Source organism: Salvelinus sp. IW2-2015, unplaced genomic scaffold (assembly GCF_002910315.2).
Source record: "Salvelinus sp. IW2-2015 unplaced genomic scaffold, ASM291031v2 Un_scaffold1610, whole genome shotgun sequence".
Lineage (NCBI taxonomy): Eukaryota > Metazoa > Chordata > Actinopteri > Salmoniformes > Salmonidae > Salvelinus > Salvelinus sp. IW2-2015.
In genome coordinates this window covers 137510-154326 of record NW_019943029.1, presented here as the reverse complement: position 1 = coordinate 154326, position 16817 = coordinate 137510, and the positions used below count along the sequence as shown (strand labels likewise).

Sequence of the window (16817 nt, the reverse complement as noted above, 5' to 3'; positions counted from 1 at the left end):
ATGGTAYTTACTGGCTACTTACCTGGTAAATACTTAGTTATTACCATCTTATTACCCAGTTATTACCGAAGTGGTACCAGGATTATATACTCCTATCCGCCAGAAGCCACTTGTGGATTTGATAGCTTTAACACAATTCCACTGCTATATAGATGTTGGCTTAAGCGGATCTGATTGAATAGAGTCAATGGTTTGGAATAATTATTGCTCTATACACCTACAGAATAYCTGTGAAACCATGGCAGTTTTTTAATCGTGGGGGATCTAAAGAGTGTGATGTAGCCTTCATCAGTACTCTGTAGCACTCTGRATCAGGCCACTGCAAATTAGATGTGTGGGTGGGAAGGGGGCAATTAGACTGTATAGCAGGACTAGTCAGCGCCGGTCCCAGAGGTTTGCTGTCTCCAGATTTTGGTTCCAGTCAGTTATTCAGCCACCGACCACACTGATTTAGCACTCTCTTCTCAGCTCTGACATTATTAATGATTTGAGAGGGGCTGAAGTGTCGGTCAATGGCCACTTGTACTTGATTTGGCTGGACAGTGAAAATCAGCCTTGTTGGAGATACTCTTCATACCGGAGCACCGATAGTCTAGGTAGACAAATGTTGCATACATTTCTGTGTGAAATAACAACGTGCACATATCAGTGTCTCTGGTGACAGTGGCCCAAAAGTCACTTCACTGCTCAAATCAGACAATACAGAGCATCCTACAGTTCCATCATAAACTGCCATTTATTAGTATCAAACCACTGCTACAAAAATTACATCAAACATGATGAAAATTAACTTGCATACGTGCTATACACAATGTAAGCTTTAAAGTAATTAAAGTACATGATTTTTTTTGTTGTTGACAAATATCAATATATATCAATGCCACTTAAAGCCATATATGTCATTCCAGTGATCTAGAGCCTATAAATATACAACTATATCCCTGGTGGCTAAAGGACCTTCATACACATTTGAGTAAAGATAACCATTTCAAATTTCTCATCACAAAATTTTCTAAATGATGATTTGAGGATGAAATAAATTGCCACATTTTTTTTATCTACACAAATATTTTTTGTTATGGTGTAACCATCTACTCCACATAATCATCAACATCGTTGTAAAAAAAAAAAGGTTATAATGAAATAAACATATGTACAGAGAGAAAGATATATAAGACAAGGAAATGCTGCACCTCATATTTCSAAGACCCCAGTATCAGAGATTATTAGGAAATAGACTTGCTAATTGGAAATTCGTGACAGGCACACAAGTCAATACTTTAGTGTACAGTACACGATTTTCAATCACAGATAAAGATGGTAGGTTACTTATTAAGACAGATAAAATAGGAAGGAGATTGGTTTGAGCGTATAACGCGAATGTCTAGCAACCCGAAGGTTGCGTGTTTGAATTTCATCACCGACAACTTTTGCATTTTAGCTACTTTGCAACTACTTAGCATGTTAGCTAACCCTTCCCCTAACCTTAACCTTTAACCTAATTCCCAACCTTAACCCTAACCTTAACCCTTAACTACTTAGCTAGCATGTTACCTAACCTCTAACCCTAGCTCCTAACCCTAACCTTAACCCCTAGCCTAGCTAATGTTAGCCATCTAGCTAGTCTAGCTAACGTTAGCCACAACAAATTGGAATTCGTATAATGTACACAAATGCGTTATGAAGAAGATCGTGTAATACACATTAAATGTGTTGTGATGAAAATCTTGTAATACACACAAAAAAGTGTATTTTCCGTGTGCATGTCACGAATTTCGAATGAATAATGATAGTGTGTGGATTTTGAAAGGTTGCCTGGGTGAAAAAGCAAATTGTTGTCTACTCTGTGCTTCATTCCATAGAAACTAATGGCTCAGTGAAATGTCATAAATTGTTCCSTCTTACACTCAACATCATGTGGTTGTTGGTTATGATTAAATCAATGATTTAAAGATCATCCTGGCAAGAACTCAGGATTTGCCATGTCATTCAGTCTSAAACAATAAAATGTGCCATCGGAGGCACAATAACAAAAAACGAATTGGATTGTACTGTATTTAGTTTCATAGTGATATTTTTTATACAACACCCTGCTCGGTCCTTTTTGAAACTGACAATTGCTCTCAAAGTTTACATAAAAACATTTCTCACTGTGCGATTCAGTCATCAACTGCACATGGAGACTATCTATGATTAGATCGCTTGCTTTTAAATGTAGCATTATCGGAGTCTCTGCATCAGTGCCTTGCCTACTTATTTTCCAGCTCAGTGAAAGTACTGAGGGAGAGATTGACAAATACTTCATAGTATGCCTTTTAAAGCCACACGTTCCACCTTTTAGCAGCTATTGTACTGTCGAAAAGGATACTATCAACAGCGAGATAAATTCATGCCAATCACAAATAAAAAATGGACAATTTGAAAAGTTCAAGACAGGTACTGCAAACCAGATATATATATWTWTTTTTTACATMACTATTTTCCACCACACAATGCTGTATGAAGACTCGCCTGAAGATCAGTTATCAAAAATGTAGAAGGGGTCTGTGGCTCGGGTTGACAGGGGCGAGGAGAGCTCTTGCCTGCTGTGCTACAAGCGTATTCACTGAGTTGAATGTGAGTACTTTAAAAACACAGAGGTTTTTACTCAGTATGCTGCTCAGGGAGTGGACACAGAGGGCCCGAGCAGGCAGCACCTCCAGCGTTTGACAAAATCGGCCAGTAAAAATTGACAAAGGCACAGGAAGGATTTTATTAACCGCAGGGTCAGAGGAATCGCCTCTCTCAGAACGGCTCTGGCCATTCTCCATTCACTCAGCCAYCAGATGCCTTTGTGAAGAGCCAGGCAAAAGCAAGAGAGAAAGAGGCCGGACAGCATCCTAATCATCTCGATAAACAACAGCATATCCTCTCATACTGCCAATCAAGCAATAGCAAGTTGTTCGAGGACAAGAAATAAACTGTTTTCAATACTCAAAGCCTGAGTAACAGTCACCAATGTAAATTCTSAAATTTTGACATAGCATAAACAAGTGTCAAATAACTCTTCCGGGTCATTTAGTCTAAGTATGATTGTATAACCGGCGCCKGTGTGCTAGGTTAGCATAAAAGCTTTGCCTCCCTGAACTTGCCTCTGACTGGGCTTGAACCAGCGTCCTCTACCTCGCCAACACACGTGACCGCCCGCATGACAAAATATAAACTGTTCTAGCTATACAAAAGATGCGCCATCGGYGACATTTCAAGCTAGCTGTGGAGTGAGGTTATGGTATGTTSTTAACTCCGTTACACATGTTTTACAAGACAATAGTAGACTTACAAATGATGCTGTTTCAATTACTATTGTGTGTGTTGATGAGATAACAATCGGGAGTGGCCACGCACTTCGGTTTTGGCACTGTGATTCAATGGAATCTTACATTAGCTACTGAGTTTCACATTAAATTGACAGTTCACTCCAAAAACTAAGTTTGTCATATGTTGAGATTAGTCCACGTCCCACACCATGTACCTTGTAGATCCATCTGTAAGCCCCAACTACAAATTAATGGAAAAGAGAAAGGCATATGGCTGGATCTACACAACAGATGACATGAGAAATTGACTCATCTTGACATTATTCTACTTTTGGGGTCTGAAAACMTCCCTAATTGTAGAGAGAGTCTGATAAATGACTAACACGTCAAATGCTTTTCTATCCATTGGCAGCTGGTATGACGAGTTTTGTCTGCTTGAACGGCAATAGCTCAGATACACAATYAAATGACCCCAGGAATTGATAGAACATCGCTCAGAGATGCACACCAACGATATKACATAAAAAAATGGGTGTATCTTTCCTGAGTTCTGAGTATTGTGCAGTCATTTTTTAATTAGACAAGTCAGTTAAGAGCAAATTCTTATTTTACAATGGCCTACCCTAGCCAAACCCACCCCTAACCCGGACYACACTGYGCCAATTGTGCGCCGCCCTATGGGACTCCTGATCACGGCCAGGATCGAACCAGGGTCTGTAGTGACACCACTAGCACTGAGATGCAGGGCCTTAGACCGCTGCGCCACTCGGGAGCCACGCAGSGGTAATCAGTAATCAAATTATAAAGATACAATAAAAACACACTTAAATAAGGTTTGCCCATACTCTCATTGACTTCCTATAACGATGTGGATTGATTTTAGCTGAGGATGCTTTTGACTAACTGGGTGTTGTTTTACTGTATTTTGCTTGGAATGTAACTATTACACTATCTACAAGAAATCAACTGTTTTCACAGCATACTGCAATGAAACACTGTATGAAGCCTGATCATTTATTTTTTATTTTTTACATTTTACCACATAAACCCAATACAAGCAAATAGTTGCAGACAAAATGGGGGAAATTATCCACATCTGATCAAATGATCTTAACCTGCATGTAGCACATTGCTTGTATTATTGAACAGCTTAATATGACTGGTGATGTTTAAGCGATAACATACAGCGAATTCAAGATGTGGAATGATTAAGCAATCATGAATCTTTTGATTTTGTTGAAATACTTATGCCCTGTAAATGACCTTTCTCCAAGGGCCTTATCTAGAGGTGCAATAATTGTTTTATAAATGAGGCTAGGATATGGTATCTAACGTATTATTTAAATACTTTAAAGGCACATTCAGTACATTACTTGTTCCCCTTGTGGACTCATTTGACAGCTGTTGTTTCATTATTCAAAACAATGCCTTCTATTCTGTATTCAAAGCGTTGAACGTTTAAATTGAGGGATTATCACAATATCAGGTGAGTTGAAGAACACTCTTTMAAGTCGTCCCCAATACTGCAGTGGTAAAACTCAAGGGAAAAGTCAGAGCTTGGCCTGGTCGTAATTGCATGAATACTTAAATATCCTCTTATCTGAAATGTGAAAGCTGAATGATTTTCTGTTAACAGCTAGCACAGAGACAGGTCACCTTATTCACAGGGGGATAACCTCTGCAGATGTGTGCCAGGGCCTCATTTTTGACAAAGTGAGGAATGAACATGGTTCAAGCCTAATAAACACAACCTTGGTTTTCAAATGTACTCTGATTTGGATTATCCTCTGTTGAAATTACAACTGTTGTTGTGYCCCACCTCTTAAAGTTAGAGTGGAAAAGTCATGTTAATTTATCTCTTTGTCAAAAAAGAAACCCTGTTCCTTCCTGTCCAATAAGAAACACTCAATTTAGTTTTCCATTGCAAAACATTTTAAAGCGTTTTTTCTGTTGTGTACCCTAATGAACATGACCCAGGTATGTTAGTCTAATTTAAACAGCACAAGCTTTTTACCCAAATGCATCCTGGATTGGTATAGTGGACTGTGGCACAGTGGTGTCCGCATCAAACACTGTCTAGGAAACATCTCAATAGATGGAGGGGGGAGGGATCATTATAWTTTTTTTGTTTACCTGTGCTACAGACAGCACTACTTTTGTGAAGAATTTTTTTTTTGTGTGTTCACACGTGGCAAGTGTTTGCACATTCACTCAAAATATGCACCCAGCGGGGTCACAGGACCAAGTTTGGAAAACCCRGTTCTAGATAACTTGAAACAGTCTAACCAGGTCTTGTAACTCGAAATTGCCGAGGCTAGCTATCGCTAGCCAACTTCATTCACCAATTAGCTTCAGCTGGCTGGTGTGGGACTGTGGCAGAGTTGGTTTGACTGTGGATAGCCTATCTTTGGGGCTAGTTAGGGACTGTCAAAAAAATGACAGAATGTAAATGGGACAATATTTTTATGTTGGACACCTTTTAGTCTCATTGAATGCTTTCAATATTTGTATATGAATTTCTACAATTTATTGTTGGTTTGAGGTTAAGTTATTGAAATTCGGAGCTATTGAAATGCCCAATAGGGATATCGAATGTCAAACCAAATTGACCATGGGCATTAAGATCGGTCCGCGTGGAGCTGCACTCTGAATTGATGATTACTTGAGTGCTGCCAGCTGTGGGCAGGGTTGAAATAAACCCAACCCAAGYAAAACTGTTACGGTACCCTTCATTCCATTACATAAKATGTTTTCCTATCATCTCGCAAATCTCGGTTTTGGACAAGACTGACTTRATGATCTAAATGATCCTGTTTACTTAAATCGATACCGCATAGGCTGTTTTTAAAAGGAGACGTTTGTTTTTAGGGGCAGTTGCTCTTTAACTCAAATGTGTAATTTTAAGTCTGTTAACATCAGGAAACATCAGGAAATTGCAAATAATAGTGACTATATAAATGGTCTTGGTTAATGCCAAATTGTATAATCAAAATAATGAACACACAGTACATTTTACATGATGAAATAATTCCATGTTCTGAGCTGCTTAGACAGGCAACCAACACACTCCATGCTGTCACCAATGTGCCACTCTTACTAAGACTTGAAAATAGCAACACAGTATTGTCACATAAATACTCAAGTTAGATTCAAACAAAACACAAATGGATGTAGCCTGGTGAGTTTTAGTATGCAATGCTCTTTTTTTTGTCATAGAGCTGAAACATTCTTAAAACTGGTTTTACCCATAAAAGTATTGATTATTTGTAAACTGGCCACCTTAAAACACAGGTTAATTTTGACATGCAGCACAATCATACTCTCTGCACATCATCAAACAAGTGTGTGAAAACTAAACTACACACCGGCTCTACCAATAAGATCAAAAGGAATCCTATTTTCTCCAAATATACACACAATTGACTCATTTCTATTATACTGTTATATTGGTTCACACCACCTCAGTTTCAAAAAGTAGATAATTAGATTGCAAACATCTCTTTTTTAATCTATTGTTTTGACAAGAATCAACAACAGTGATGGCATCTAAATTAATTGACAACATTATAAACTATGCCATACTGTGTTTCATTGAAGTAATTTCACATATCCAGATTCACGTTTTAAATCGTTTTTTTGTTGTTGTTTTTTACAGTGTTTTCACAAAGGAAGATAATAAATATAATTCTGACCCATTTTGCATCATACTTACATTTAAACAAGATTATATGGTGCAGTATTTTCATATACCACAAAACAGGCTGAAAACAATTCCAGTACAAACAAAATAATAAAAACAGAAAATTAACCAAAACAAAAATGTCTTCACTATATATTTTAAAAACAAAACACTACACAATCAAAAATAACAGCAAGTACAGTATTTGTGCTTTCAGATTTATATCTCGATGGCTATGTTGTCTCCGGTTTTATAGTACACGTTTTGTTCATTAGACCAATCTGTGTTTTAAGAAGTTGGCAGACATAATTCCCTTGTCCTGTGGAAGATATGATTCATAAAACTCAAACTGAAACACATCATAATGCATAAATCCTCTTTATCCTCCATTTACCAAACCCATCTTGGTTATTTAAAAGTTTGATCTTAAATTAGAAGGCTAATGTTATTTGTAAATTTCGGGATTGGAAAATATTTCCATCTGTCGAGATCCATAGTTAGTCAGCGTTAAATGTTGTCTTAAACTTTACTATATTGGAAGATCTTTACTAATACCTAAGTATCCCTTCATGTTCAGGACCTCTGTAAACTTGTAAACGCATCTCTCTCAAACCATAGAAATACAAATGAAAAACTGTAAACTTAAACTTTATTGTCCTCAGAGAGGAAAACTGTCTTCCCTTCAGTATTGAAAATGAGTGAGCTGTTTTCTGATTAAATGGTAATTATGTAAATTAAATTACCCCCCCCAGACTACAGTATGTTACCAGTACTAACGTAAACACTTGCTACTCTGTTCACTGCCTGGTCAAATATGAGTGTCAAGTATATATCATATATTTAGGACCCCTGCCTGAAAAGAAAGATTACTATTCCAATAGTCAAAAAAGGAAAAATTCTTTGGGACAGACAACATGTTATGGGGGTGTGATGAAAGGCTCTGCATTCAAATAGAATATGGCCAAGATCAAATATGTCTGAAATGTTCCCTTTCCAATGTCTATTGTGCAGCATTTCAGCTATTGTATTATTATAATAGCACATCTCAAAATATGTCATCATTCTACCATGCTCTAACCTTAATTTGTAATGAATGGTATCTAAAATGATGCTTTCCTTTTTAACCCTGTATACTTTCAATACTGGCCACAACATTGGTATGGAAATGATGCATTGATGTATTGAGGGACACACAATGGCATCTTTTGAGCCATTTACAAAAACTGAGATGAAAATGTCAATTTCCGCATCACCACCTCCTGGTGAGAGAATAATAAAATAACTCATTTCGGAGCTTTCATGGTCTTTGAAAGGGGACAATGAGCACTGATTCACAAAGTGGACAATCAAAATAAAAAAAACTAACGATTTTTAAGTATTTACATGATGAGAAATTCCACAGAAATAAAACGATCATCCCCACATAAGTAATGCTGATTATATCCCACACTGCTTTCAACAAACTGTACCAGATTTGATCCAGACATGAGCATTGTCAAAGGATTCATAAATGCTTGAAGGGCTCTTTACAGTCATTGTGTATGGCTGCCCTTCCACTAGTACACACTGATGAAGGAGGAGAGAGCCAGGATCAGGTACCGACAGGCCAGCAGGACTTCCGCTCTTCCTGTACTCCCATACGGCGCAGTGTTTGGCGCTGCGGGCAGGAAACAAGAGACACACTGATTAGTATGATTGCACTTTCACCACACCGCACCTCTTTTTCAGTCATTTTGTTCAGTCATTTGTTTCAGTCGTTAGCAAACCACCAATAACTGCTACCGTTTACCTAAGCTCTTACGACGATTGTGAGTRCGATGACAAACAAATCCATTCTGTTCCAAGAAACAATGTCCTCGCTGTGTTAAGACACTCTTAAAACCCTGCATTTTGACATCTCAATTCATGTTTAAACCATATTCCTTCCCTCTATTGAGTCCTTTTATACATGTGGAAACATACGTGTGACTCTCATATTGACACAGTGGGTAAAAGAGGTAACAGGGAACGAGGAGAGGAGGAAAGGAAACTTATTCTACTTGAATGTGGCGCTCGAATGTGCTAGTCAGACACGGCTGTGCTCTCTGCTTTCTACGGAAATGATGATCCTGACCAGTGGAAAGAACCCAAAATAGCCAGACTACAGTATGTTACCAGTACAAACGTAAACACTTGCTACTCTGTTCACTGCCTGGTCAAATACGAGTGTCAAGTATATATCACACATTTAGGACCCCTGCCTGAAAAGAAAGATGACTAATCCAATAGTCAAAAGAGGAAAAATACTTTGGGACAGACACATTTTATGAGGGTGTGATGAAGGGCTCTGCATTTAAATAGAATACGGCCAAGACCTAATACACTCTTAAAAGGCTGCATTTCGACATCTCAATGAATGTGTCAACCATATTCCTTCCCTCTATCGAGTCCTTTCGTGTACGCGGAAACATACGTGTGACTGATATTGACACTGTKGGTAAAATAGGCAACAAGGGAAGAAGGAGAGGAGGGAAGGAAGCAACAAATMCTACATGAATGTGGTATTCGAATGTGTTAATCAGACGCAGCTGTGCCATCTGCTGTTTCCAAGGAAATTCMGATCCTGACCAGTGGACACTAGTACAGTGGTGCTTCATGAGCAAACACATCTCTCTGGTCTCTGGAGAGATGCTTTCGAGCAGGAAGGAATGGAAAGGCTTTCATTTTGAGGGAGGGGGAGGATCACACACAGACACACACAGACACACACACGTGCTACCAGGCAGGCTCAGCTCTACCTGGGGAAATCATGTGGAGCACAGCCCATCACAGTAGGGTGCCTCTATTTACACACCTATGTAATTAGTGCCGCATGTAATTCCTCCGATGTGGACATTGGTTTGCATATACATACTGCACTGGTGTATACGCAAGCAGTTACTTACTCTCTGACATACACGCAAGCAAACACACACTGCAACAACTTCTACAAATGTCTTCAGATTTGTCCACACACCTCTGTATTTTATATGTTGAGCTGTTGTCAATTTATTTTGTGTTTGAATTCAATAAGATCCTGTCGTGGATTATATATCTTAGTGTCATGTGGTGAGTTGCTTAATGACAGGAAAGTGTAGTACATATTTCAATTTGTTGGTGTTCACAAAACAACTTGGTGGTGACAGTTATTTTTGTGAATTACAGAAATTTGACAGCAAATGTGAAAAGCTACACATCRCATTTCAGCCTGCAATTTTTCCCGAATTTTGCTCTGGTATTATGCTTGTTGTTTACCTATTACTGTGAAAACTGTACTCTCCAACAAATGGAAAGCAAAAAAAGAAAGGTTTGAATAGAGGAGAGAAAATTGTGCAAATTGTGATGGGGGTTTGTAAGATGCATGAGCAGGCTGTGGACTGCAGCCTCTCTCTTTCTCGCTTTGCTCCCATCCATAGCGGAGGATAATGACACAGTTTTCCTGGGCTGCTAGAGCCGAGATGGTTACCATGGCAACAGCTCATGTCCTGCATGGCCCTATTGCCGGAGCTTGAGTGTGCATTGTGTAGCCTTGCTTACAAAATAATTCGGGGGCCATATAAGCAGATCCTCTTCCCCTTCTCGGCTATAGGATTCCTTATCCGAGCTGTGGACATGGCATGGCATGGCTGCTGGGTCAAAAGCACAATCAGCGTAATCTCCTGTACAATTTTCTTTTTCGCCTCTTTTTTTTAAGCACATGTGCATAATAAAAACATCTATCCTGAGTGTTTTTTCTGGTCTAKAGTCAAGTGTGCCAACAAACACCATACCCTTCTCGAGCAGAAGTAATTAAAGAGAGTCTATATTACCTGCTTCTTAGCAATGCTTTATTTTGTGCTTGTTTTAATATCCCCCTGCGCCTTTTCTAAACCGGGCATCTATTGTTTTGACTGTGTGGGTTGCAACTTGCCATTTTAATTAACTCCCCAACCAGGATCTGCCTCGAACACGATTCCTCTCAGCTTTTAACATGAAGGGAATGGGAGGGAGGGATGGAGAGGGGAGAGGGGAGGGGGWAAGGAAGAGGGAAAGAGAGAGAGAGAGATATAATTGTGCATGTACATCAGCAAAGCTACAATGAAGCACTAGAATCCAAGACAATATATCACACAGAAAACAAGGCGATGAGTCAAGCCTGTTCAGAGAAAAGCACGTTCCAAAAGGAAATAGGCTAGTGGCAAAGCATCCACATTTTTTAGATACCCATACCTGAGGCAGAACAAAACACAACCAGGATTTGTTTTCAATCTCTAATGTCTCCCATTAATGAAAAGGATGGTTGTGAAAAAAAATTCTGCTGCAYAAGTGGTTAAATTTATAGCTATTGTGACACACCCTCCAAACTCAAAACATCCAGAATGATGCCAGGCTGGAGGGGTGGTGGGCCACATAAGCTCATGTAACCCAAWATTGCAAGCTCTGATTTTGTCAAAAATGAGGAATACAAGTAGTCAATTGTCTGTCCTACATACACAAACCGAACAACATTAGGATATCTTAATGCATCTTAGAAATATAGACCTGTAAGCGCAGAGACAAAATATGCGGACATATCAAAGTTTTGGTAGCGAGACAACTTTCTAAGTCAAAGTTGCTCTCATTTAGTGCTGTACGGTCCTGRCTGACAAGAATACATATAGTTACGCGTCTTTCGATGTCGTGCTATAGTTATCGACTCTAAAATCAAATCAAATGAAATTGTATGTGTCAACATGCGCCGAATACATAAAAAAATAAAGGAGAGCCGCACACTCTAGGAGCTCAGATGCAAAAATATTTATGTCCAACGTTTCGACAGACAAGCTGTTTTCATCAGGGTATAATGACAAACACTGCGGGATGACTCATTTATATAGTGTCAAAAGACACAAAGGTGTCTAATCATGGCCGGGTGTGGCCTGATATCATTGGTTAATTCTCATATGTTAAAATAGCATACAAAAAACATAAATGGAAGCTCCCGATCATAGATACAATTTGGCAACATATATATAAATATATATAAATGAGTCATCACGCAGTGTTTGTCATTATACSCTGATGAAGACAGCTTGTCTGTCAAAACATTGGAAGTAAATATTTTTGCATCTGAGCTCCTAGAGTGTGTCCTTTATTTTTTTAAGCATTCCACTCCGCTAGCCAGCACCTCGCCTAAATAGGTGTGCGTTTCTTTCGCCTCTAGACATGCGCCGAATACAACAGGTGTAGACCTTGCAGTGAAATGCTTACTTACAAGCCCTTAACCAACAATGCTTTAAGAAGTTAGGAAAAAAAGAAAATAGATAAGTAAAAAAATAGAAAATAGAAAATAAAAGAAACAATTAATTAAATACCAYCACTAAAATAACAAGCGAGGCTATACACAGGGGGCACCGGTACAGAGTCAATGTGCGGGGGCACAGTTTAGTTGAGGCAATTGAGGTAATATGTACATGTAGGTAGAGTTAAAGTGACTATGCATAGATTATGAACAGAGAGTAGCAGCAGCGTAAAAGAGGGGTATGGGTAGCCCTTTGATTAGCTGTTCAGGAGTCTTATGGCTTGGGGGTAGAAGCTGTGAAGAAGCCTTTTGGACAAAGACTTGGTGCTCCGGTACCGCTTGCCATGCGGTAGCAYAGAGGACAGTCTATGACTAGGGTGGCTAGAGACTTRGGCAATTTGTAGGGCCTTCCTCTGACACTGCCTGATATAGAGGTCCTGGATGGCAGGAWYTTTGGCCCCAGTGATGTACTGGGCCTTACGCACTACCATCTGTAGTGCCTTGCGGTCAGAGCCCGGGCAATTGCCATACCAGGCAGTGATGCAACCAGTTAGGATGATCTCGCTGGTGCAGCTGTAGAACCTTTTGAGGATATGAGGACCCATGCCAAATCTTTTCAGTCTCCRGAGGGAGAATAGGCTTTGTCGTGCCCTCTTCACAACTGTCTAAATGTGTTTGGACCATGATAGTTTGTTGGTGATGTGGACACCAAGGAACTTGAAGCTCTCAACCTGTTCCACTACAGCCCTGTCGATGAGAATGGGGGCGTGCTCAGTCCTCCTTTTCCTGGTGTCCGAAATCATCTCCTTTGTCTTGATCACGTTGAGGGAGATATTGTTGTCCTGGCAACACACGATCAGGTCTCTGACCTCCTCCCTATAGGCTGTCTCATCATTGTCGGTGATCAGGCCTACCACTGTTGTGTCATCGGCAAACTTGATGATGGTGTTGGAGTCATGCCTGGCCATGCAGTCATGAGTGAACAGGGAGTACAGGAGGGGACGGAGCAAGCACCCCTGAGAGGCCCCCTGTTGAGGATCGGCGTGGCGGATGTGTTGAGAGGCCCCCTGTTGAGCGTGGTGGATGTGCTGAGAGGCCCCCTGTTGAGGATCAGCGTGGAGTTTGTTCCCTACCCATACCACCTGGGGGCGGACCATCAGGAAGTCCAGGATCCAGTTGCAGAGGGAGGTGTTTAGTCCCAGGGTCCTTAGCTTATTGATGAGCTTTGAGGGAACTATGGTGTTGAACGCTGAGCTGTAGTCAATGAATAGCATTCTCACATAGGTGTTCCTTTTGTCCAGGTGGGAAAGGGAGGTGTTGAGTGCAATAGAGATTGCATCATCTGTGGATCTGTTTGGGGCGGTATGAAAATTGGAATGGTTCTAGGGTTTCTGGGATAATGGTGTTGATGTGAGCCATGACCAGCCTTTCGAAGCACTTCCTGGCTACAGACGTGAGTGTTACGGGTCGGTAGTCGTTTAGGCAGGTTGCCTTAGTGTTTTCGGGCACCTGGACTATGGTGGTCTGCTTGAAACATGTTGGTATTACAGACTCAGTCACGGAAAGGTTGAAAATATCAGTGAAGACACTTGCCAGTTGGTCAGCACGTGCTCGGAGTACATGCCCTGGTAATCCGTCTGGCCATGCGGCCTTGTGAATGTTGACCTGTTTAAAGGTCTTACTCACATCGGCTACAGAGAGCGTGATCACACAGTCGTCCGGAACAGCTGGTGCTCTCATGCATGTTTCAGTGTTACTTGCCTCGAAGCGAGCATAGAAGTAATTTAGCTCGTTTGGTCACTGTGGGGACGACGTCATCGGTGCACTTATTGATGAAGCCAGTGACTGATGTGGTGTACTCCTCAATGCCATTGGAAGAATCCCGGAACATATTCTAGTCTGTGCTAGCAAAACAGTCCTGTGGCTTAGCATCAGCTTCATCTGACCACTTTCTTATTGACCGAGTCACTGGTGCTTCCTGCTTTAGTTTTTGCTTGTAAGCAGGAATCAGGAGGATAGAATTATGGTCAGATTTGCCAAATAGAGGGCGTATGAGAGCTTTGTACGCATCTCTGTGTGGAGTAAAGGTGGTCTAGAGTTTTTTTTCCCTCTGGTTGCACATTTAACATGCTGATAGAAATGAGGTAAAACTGATTTGAGTTTCCCTGCATTAAAGTCCCCAGCCACTAGGAGGGCCGCCTCTGGATGAGCGATTTTTCTGTTTGCTTATGGCTGTATACAGGTCATTGAGTGCGGTCTTAGTGCCAYCATCAGTCTGAAGTGTTATATAGACAGCAACGAAAAATATTGATGTAAACTCTGGTAAATAGTGRGGTCTACAGTTTATCATGAGATACTCTCCCTCAGGCGAGCAGAACCTTGAGACTTCCTTAGATTTCGTGCACCAGCTGTTGTTTACAAATATGCATAGGCCACCGCCCCTCGTCTTTCCAGAGGCCGCTGTTCTATCCTGCTTAAAAAGCTTAAAACCTACCAGCTGTATGTTAATCATGTTGTCGTTCATCCACGACTCGGTGAAACATAAGATATTACAGTTTTTAATGTCCCGTAGGTAGGATATACGTGCTTGTGAATCMTCTATTTTATTATCGATTGATTGTAAATTGGCTACTAGGGCCGATGGTAAAAGGTAGATTACCCTCTCAGCGACGGATCCTTACAAGGCACCCAGACCGTCGTCCACAATATCTCTGTCTTTTCCTCCTTCAAATGACGGTGGTGAGGGCCTTGTCGGGTGTCTGGAGTAAATCCTTCTCATCCGACTCGTGGAAGAAGAAGAATTCCTCCAGTACGGGGTGAATAATCACTGCCTTGATATCAAGAAGCCCTTTTCGGTCATAAGACACGGTGGAAGAAACATTATGTACAAAATATTCTTCCGCGCCGTTATCTAAGGAAAACAAGTGYGCTCAGACATTGAAATTAAATGTTTTGGGGTCCACGGTTCCTTCATTTMATATCTTTAGCCCCTGCTATTGTGATTTAGTCAGGGGGCCACTACAGATTGTATTTGTGGCCACCCTGGATTTTGTCTCAAATCCATTATGGCGTCCAAAATACAATATCACTCATGCACATGACGACAGTTTTGGTGTAACTCTATTTTATTCAGAATCCAATATGGCCAARATAATTACATTCAAACACCATCGCCTGCATATAAATTGCCCTGGTTTATTTTGTGTTGTGTTATTCCTCTTTAAAAGGGTTTCATACAACTTTTGGTATAACTCGGACTGTGAGTGGCACTGCCATGCCCCTGTTGTGTTAAATAGCTGAAGCCAACTAGCGTTTCAAAGGGTGTTCATGTTTTTCAGGACAAAAGCACGTAGTAGCATAACCAAGTTATAGGAAAGCAACCTGTAATACAACAGTCAGCTACTCTAGTAGCGTATATGTACAGCTCCTCTTTCCCATCTTTTCCTCACTGAAACTAAGTGTGCAAGGTTGATTCAAAGTCTTTGAGGTGGCCAAGACATCATTGTGTCCTAACAGGGTGAGGAGACAAAGTAGCCATTCTTGAGCTCCAACAATAAAGGACAKAGTGAAATAAAACAATAAAATATATAATAATATTACTGAACAGTTTACCAGACCAATGCATTAGTCACCACAACATGAGAGCTCATTCTTCACATGCGAGTCCAGTTCAGGTGTCACATGGGCTGGCCACCCATGGGTGGTAGCAAAATAGGTACATATGAGGACAATGAACGCCAGCTAAGGCCCACTAAGTTTATGGTATTTGTTGTCAATGAGTGTCAGGTTGTGTTGGTTTATTGTAGTGAGCACTTGCCTTATGTGTTTGTTATCATGTGTGGTTTCATCCACCCCATACATCACAATGWCACTGTGGCACCGTGAGAGACATGGGCATAACTGTGGCTGAAGGACTCAYCAGCATCATGGACAGAGCCACCCACCGCAGCACAGGAGACAGGTGCACTCACTTCAGCACCATGGACAGRGGCACTGGCTGCATGACAGTGGACAGTGGCACTCAGTTCCTCACTGTGGAAAGCTGCACTACCTTCAGGATCAGGCCAGCCGAAGATAGCACCACAGCTCCGCTCACCCAACACACCTGTGCAGGATGAATCAACTGACTGGCACAAGACCGCAGCCTGGACCTCACTCAAGTGGAGCAGTTAGGAAGGCACAGCGACAGTGCGCCTACTCTCCCACTMACACTGTGTTTCTCTCTCCTTCCACAGACTCCTCAGAATGAGAGTTATGGYCGCAAGAGACTACAYGTGGCCACCATCTTTAACCACCCTCTTGCTTGAATGGCTTGTGGACTAGAATSCCAGAGACACTAAAAGCTAAAGTAAAAGCATTTTGTTGTGTTTACTCATTGCCACTTGTGTAGTCGGGAACACCCACTCTTCCCGACATATGGTGGAGAATGCGTGCACCTGAGTGAACACATTTTTTTTTTATTCTGTTTATTTTTGCATAAGAGTGGAACCATGTTTAATCATGGAGTTGGAAACTTGAAAAACATGCTGGGACAACTCATAAATCTTCATGGAGTCAGTCAACA

At 40.8% G+C, this 16817-nt stretch overlaps 1 protein-coding gene across 1 annotated transcript in view; it reads right to left on the bottom strand.

Moving 5' to 3' along the window:
• Positions 1-712: 712 nt before the first annotated feature.
• LOC112071415 (neuronal growth regulator 1) overlaps positions 713-16817 on the bottom strand; it is a 119433-nt gene continuing 103328 nt past the window's right edge. Inside the window, exon 4 of the mRNA XM_024138875.2 lies at positions 713-8632. Coding sequence (XP_023994643.2) covers positions 8532-8632 — 101 coding nt within the window. The 3' untranslated portion in view covers positions 713-8531. The remainder of the gene's footprint in view (positions 8633-16817) is intronic.